The sequence below is a fragment of the Chiloscyllium plagiosum genome, unplaced genomic scaffold (assembly GCF_004010195.1).
Source record: "Chiloscyllium plagiosum isolate BGI_BamShark_2017 unplaced genomic scaffold, ASM401019v2 scaf_9570, whole genome shotgun sequence".
In the NCBI taxonomy this organism is placed as follows: domain Eukaryota; kingdom Metazoa; phylum Chordata; class Chondrichthyes; order Orectolobiformes; family Hemiscylliidae; genus Chiloscyllium; species Chiloscyllium plagiosum.
Window position 1 is genome coordinate 12,298 of NW_025210871.1, and position 5,024 is coordinate 17,321.

Below are 5,024 nucleotides of genomic sequence, written 5' to 3' on the forward strand. Positions count from 1 at the left end.
CCAGGATGCTGCCTGGACTGGAGGGCTTATCTTATGAAGAGAGGTTGACTGAGCTCGGACTTTTTTCATTGGAGAAAAGGAGGAGAAGAGGGGACCTAATTGAGGTATACAAGGTAATGAGAGGCATAGATAGAGTTGATAGCCAGAGATTATTTCCCAGGGCAGAAATGACTAACACGAGGGGTCATAGTTTTAAGCTGGTTGGAGGAAAGTATAGAGGGGATGTCAGAGGCGGGTTCTTTACACAGAGAGTTGTGAGAGCATGGAATGCGTTGCCAGCAGCAGTTGTGGAGGCAGGGTCTTTGGGGACATTTAAGAGACTCCTGGACATGCATATGGTCACGGAGATTTGAGGGTGCATACATGAGGATCAGTGGTCGGCACAACATGGTGGGCTGAAGGGCCTGTTCTGTGCTGTACTGTTCTATGTTCTATGTGTGAGGTCTGGCAGCATCCGTGGGGAGAAATCAGAGCTAACGTTTCTGGGTCCAGTCATCCTTCGTCCCTTCTGAGGGCCAATTGGTGTTTATTCCAAGGGGGGGAGGGTTGGAGTGTAAGAGCGGGGAAGTCTTACTGCAGCTGGACAAGGTGCTGGGGAGACAGTGTCCGGAGCACTGTGGGCAGTTTCAGGCCCTTGTTTGAGGGAAGGTGTCACTCCATTACAGGAAGCTCAGAGATGGTTCACTCCAGATGACCCTGGGACGGAGGGATAGTCTCTGGAGCAAAGGCTGAACAGCCTGGGGACCCTCCTCACTGGGGTTTCGGAGAATGAGAGGTGACCTCGTTGAAACATCTCTGATTCTTTAAGGGGTTCGACAGGGTCAATGCTGAGATAGTTCCCCTTCAAGGGAGGGTGGGGGGGGGGAACACAGTCTCAGGATAAAGGGGCACCCGAGGGGCCGAATGGCCTACTACTGTTCCTGTTGCTGATGGACTTACGGAAACACCAAAGGGTGGGGCCTCTCAGCTCCCCGGGCCGTGGGGCGCTGTAACAGAATCCGGTTGGCAGCTGTGAGCCTGGGTGACTGTAATGTCCACATCGACTGGGCAAACTCTAACTGGCCTGGTATTTACAGCTAGACCAGACTCTATACAGTGTGGAAACAGGCCCTTCGGCCCAACCAGTCCACACCCACCCTCCGAAGAGTAACCCACCCAGACCCATTCCCCTCTGACTAATGCACCTAACACCATGGGTAATGTAGCACGGCCAATCCACCCTGACCTGCACATCTCTGTGGGAGGAAACCGGAGCACCCGGAGGAAACCCACGCAGACACGGGGAGAACGTGCAAACTCCACACAGTCAGTCGCCCCGAGGCTGGAATCGAACCCACCTAATATAACCACCATGTGCAGATATCAGGAAACCTTCAGGGTGGCACGGTGGCTCAGGGGTTAGCGCTGCTGCCTCCCAGCACCAGGGTCCCCGGTTCGATCCCAGCCTCAGGCGACTGACTGTGTGGAGTTTGCACATTCTCCCCATGTCTGCGTGGGTTTCCTCCGGCTGCTCCGGTCTCCTCCCACACTCCAAAGATGTCCAGGTTAGGGTGAATCAGCCGTGCTAAATTACCCGTAGTGTTAGGTGCAGGGGAATGGGTGGGTTGCTCTTCGGAGGGTCGGTGTGGACCTGTTGGGCCGACGGGCCTGTTTCCACACTGTAGGGAATCTAATCAAATATTAGTACGATAAACTGAGGGACCAGCCAGAGCTCAGACCTTTCCTGACCGGCCACTGGACAATGGGGAAGGGTTATCGAACGATCTGCTGTGTGGGACTCCCTGGGGAAGAGTGAGCATAACATCCTTCATTAAGGTGGAGAGAGATGTCCCAAACTGCAGTCCGGAATCTAAATCAGGGGAACACAGGACAATCCAGCACAGAACAGGCCCTTCGGCCCTCGGTGAGCTATTCTCAGCCCGTCCCCTTATACTATCCCAAAATCATCCATGTGCTTATCCAAGGATTGTTTAAATCTCCCTAATGTGGCTGCGTTAACTACATTAGCAGGTAGGGCATTCCATGTCCTTACCACCCTCTGGGTAAAGAACCAGCCTCTGACATCTATCACCCCTCAATTTGTAGCTATATCCCCTCGTACACACTGACATCATCATCCTAGGAAAAAGACTTTCACTGCCTACACTATCTAATCCTCTGATCATCTTGTATGTCTCTATCAAATCCCCTCTTAGCCTTCCTCTCTCCAATGGGAACAGACCCAAGTCCCTCAGCCTTTCCTCATAAGACCTTCCCTCCAGACCAGGCAGCATCCTGGTAAATCTCCTCTGCACCTTTTCCAACTCTCCCACATCCTTCCCGAAATATGGGGGCCAGAACTGTACACAATATTCCAAGGGTGGCCGCACCAGTGTTTTGTAGTTGTCCTTGTTATGAAGGCCAGCATGCTATTAGCCTTCTTCACTACCTGCTGTACCTGCATGCTTACCTTCATTGACTGGTGTACAAGAACACCCAGATCTCTCTGTACTGCCCCTTTACCTAAACTGATTCCATTGAGGTAGTAATCTGCCTTCCTGTTCTTGCCACCAAAGTGGATAACCATACATTTATCCACATTAAACTGCATCTGCCATGCATCTGACCACTCACCCAACCTGTCCAGGTCACCCTGTAATCTCCGAACATCTTCCTCACATTTCACCCTGCCACCCAGCTTAGTATCATCGCAAATTTGCTAATGTTATTACTAATACCATCTTCTATATCATTAACATTTATTGTAAAAAGCTGCGGTCCCAGCACTGATCCCTGCGGTACCCCACTGGTCACTGCCTGCCATTCCGAAATGGAGCCGTTTATCACTACTCTTTGTTTCCTGTCAGCCAACCAACTTTCAATCTAAGTTAGTACTTTGCCCCCAATACCATGCGCCCTAATTTTGCTCAGTAACCTCCTGTGTGGGACTTTATCAAAAGCTTTCTGAAAGTCCAGGTACACCACATCTACTGGATCTCCCTCGTCCATCTTTAGAGTTACATCCTCAAAACATTCTAGAAGATTAGTCAAGCATGATTTCCCCTTCATAAATCCATGCTGACTCTGACCTATCCTGTTACTACTGTCCAGTTGTGTCGTAATTTCATCCTTTATAATAGACTCCAGCATCTTTCCCACCACTGAGGTCACACTAACTGGTCTATAATTTCCTGCTTTCTCTCTCCCACCTTTCTTAAAAAGTGGGACAACATTAGCCACCCTCCAATCCGCATAGAGATTTGACCTGGATGAGGGAACCATGTACTGCATTTCTCTATCTGCCAAGGACGGAGCACTGCTCAGGATTGTGACTCAGACCGGCTGAGTGAGGGGGGTAGACACACAGCAGATACTGTTCAATGCAGCTTGGGGGGGGGGGGGGGGTGGGTAAGCCATATGCTGGCTGTGATGCTGTGGGCGCCCTGTAATAACACAGCCCGTGGGTTACCGCTGTGTACACTGTGATGGAGGGACCAGGCACTACAGCAATGAAAGAGTGCCTCTGATTAGTTGAGAGTGGGCGCTGTAGAAATGAAGGTGTGTCTGGGATGGAGAGAGCAGGCACTACAGCAATGAAAGTGTGTCTGGGATGGAGACAGCAGGCGCTACAGCAATGAAAGTGTGTCTGGGATGGAGAGAGCAGGTGCTACAGCAATGAAAGTCTGCGTGTGATGGACTGAGCAGGCGCTACAGCAATGAAAGTGTGTGTGTGATGGAGACAGCAGGCGCTACAGCAATGAAAGTGTGTCTGGGATGGAGACAGCAGGCGCTACAGCAATGAAAAGTGTGTCTGGGATGGAGAGAGCAGGCGCTACAGCAATGAAAGTCTGCGTGTGATGGACTGAGCAGGCGCTACAGCAATGAAAGTGTGTGTGTGATGGAGACAGCAGGCGCTACAGCAATGAAAGTGTGTCTGTGATGGAGAGAGCAGGCGCTACAGCAATGGAGGTGCACTTACCCGATGAAGTAGGTGATGATGAGAAGTTGCATCACTCGGTTAATGATCCCCACTGTCCAGCTTTTCACAACCACTGATTTCGGGGTCTCATATGTGAAAAAGTCCTCGATGAAGCCCATCTTCTCCCTGAGGGGGGGAGTGGGGAGTGGGTCCGAGCGGAGGGAGAGAGGGAGTGGGACTGAGAGAGAGAGAGAGAGAGGGTGAGGGAGAAGGAGAAGGTGAGGGAGAGTGAGTGGGAAAGAGGGAGAGAGGGAATGGGTCAGAGAGCGATGGAGAGACAGACAGAGAGAGAGAGACAATACTCCAAGATGCCTATTGCTCTGAGCACTCGCTCCCTGATCTGATCGGATGGAGTGGGATCCCACAAATCCAATTTACTCACAAATGGACTGTGCAATTTAAGAGCTTCCTCTCTACGGGCACCAGCATCTATAATTAAACAGGTTGAAAGCCTCTCAGTAACCACTCCCCACCCCCGCCCCCCCCCAGACAAATCTCTGAGTGAACTCCAGAGAATTCTCCTGGGCTCAGCGTTACACTCGATATCCTGGAACTGGGAACGGGGTGGGGGGAGAGATCAGGTTGGCCAATAATTCCTTAAGAAGTAAATGAAGCCCACACACTCACTCAGCTCAGCTCAGACACAGTCAAACTCTCAACAGCTCACTGACTCGGGACCCAGAGACTCCAACTACCTGCTCCCCTGCAATCTCACCTCCCCAGACTTAGAACAGAGGACATGGAACATTCCAGCACAGTCCAGGCCCTTCGGCCCCTCGATGTTGTGCTGACCTGTGAAGCCGATCTGATGCCCATCTAACCCACACTATCCCATTCTCATCCATATGTTTACCCAATGCCCATGTCAATGCCCTTTTACGTTGGTGAGTGTACTACAGTTACAGTCACGGCGTTCCACCCCCCGACTACTCTCGGAGTAAGGAAACCCCCCCTGACATCTGTCCTATATCTATCACCCCTCAGTTTAAAGCTATGCCCCCCTCGTGCTAGCCATCACCATTCGAGGGAAAGAGCTCTCCCTGCCCACCCTATCTAACCCTCGGAT

At 51.5% G+C, this 5,024-nt stretch overlaps 1 protein-coding gene across 1 annotated transcript in view; it reads right to left on the reverse strand.

Moving 5' to 3' along the window:
• The window catches only part of LOC122546972 (P2X purinoceptor 3-like), a gene marked incomplete at its 3' end in the record, with an annotated part of 7,865 nt that extends 3,770 nt beyond the window's left edge, over positions 1 to 4,095 (reverse strand). The window contains exon 1 of the mRNA XM_043685575.1: positions 3,959 to 4,095. Coding sequence (XP_043541510.1) covers positions 3,959 to 4,077 — 119 coding nt within the window. The remainder of the gene's footprint in view (positions 1 to 3,958) is intronic.
• Positions 4,096 to 5,024: the final 929 nt, after the last annotated feature.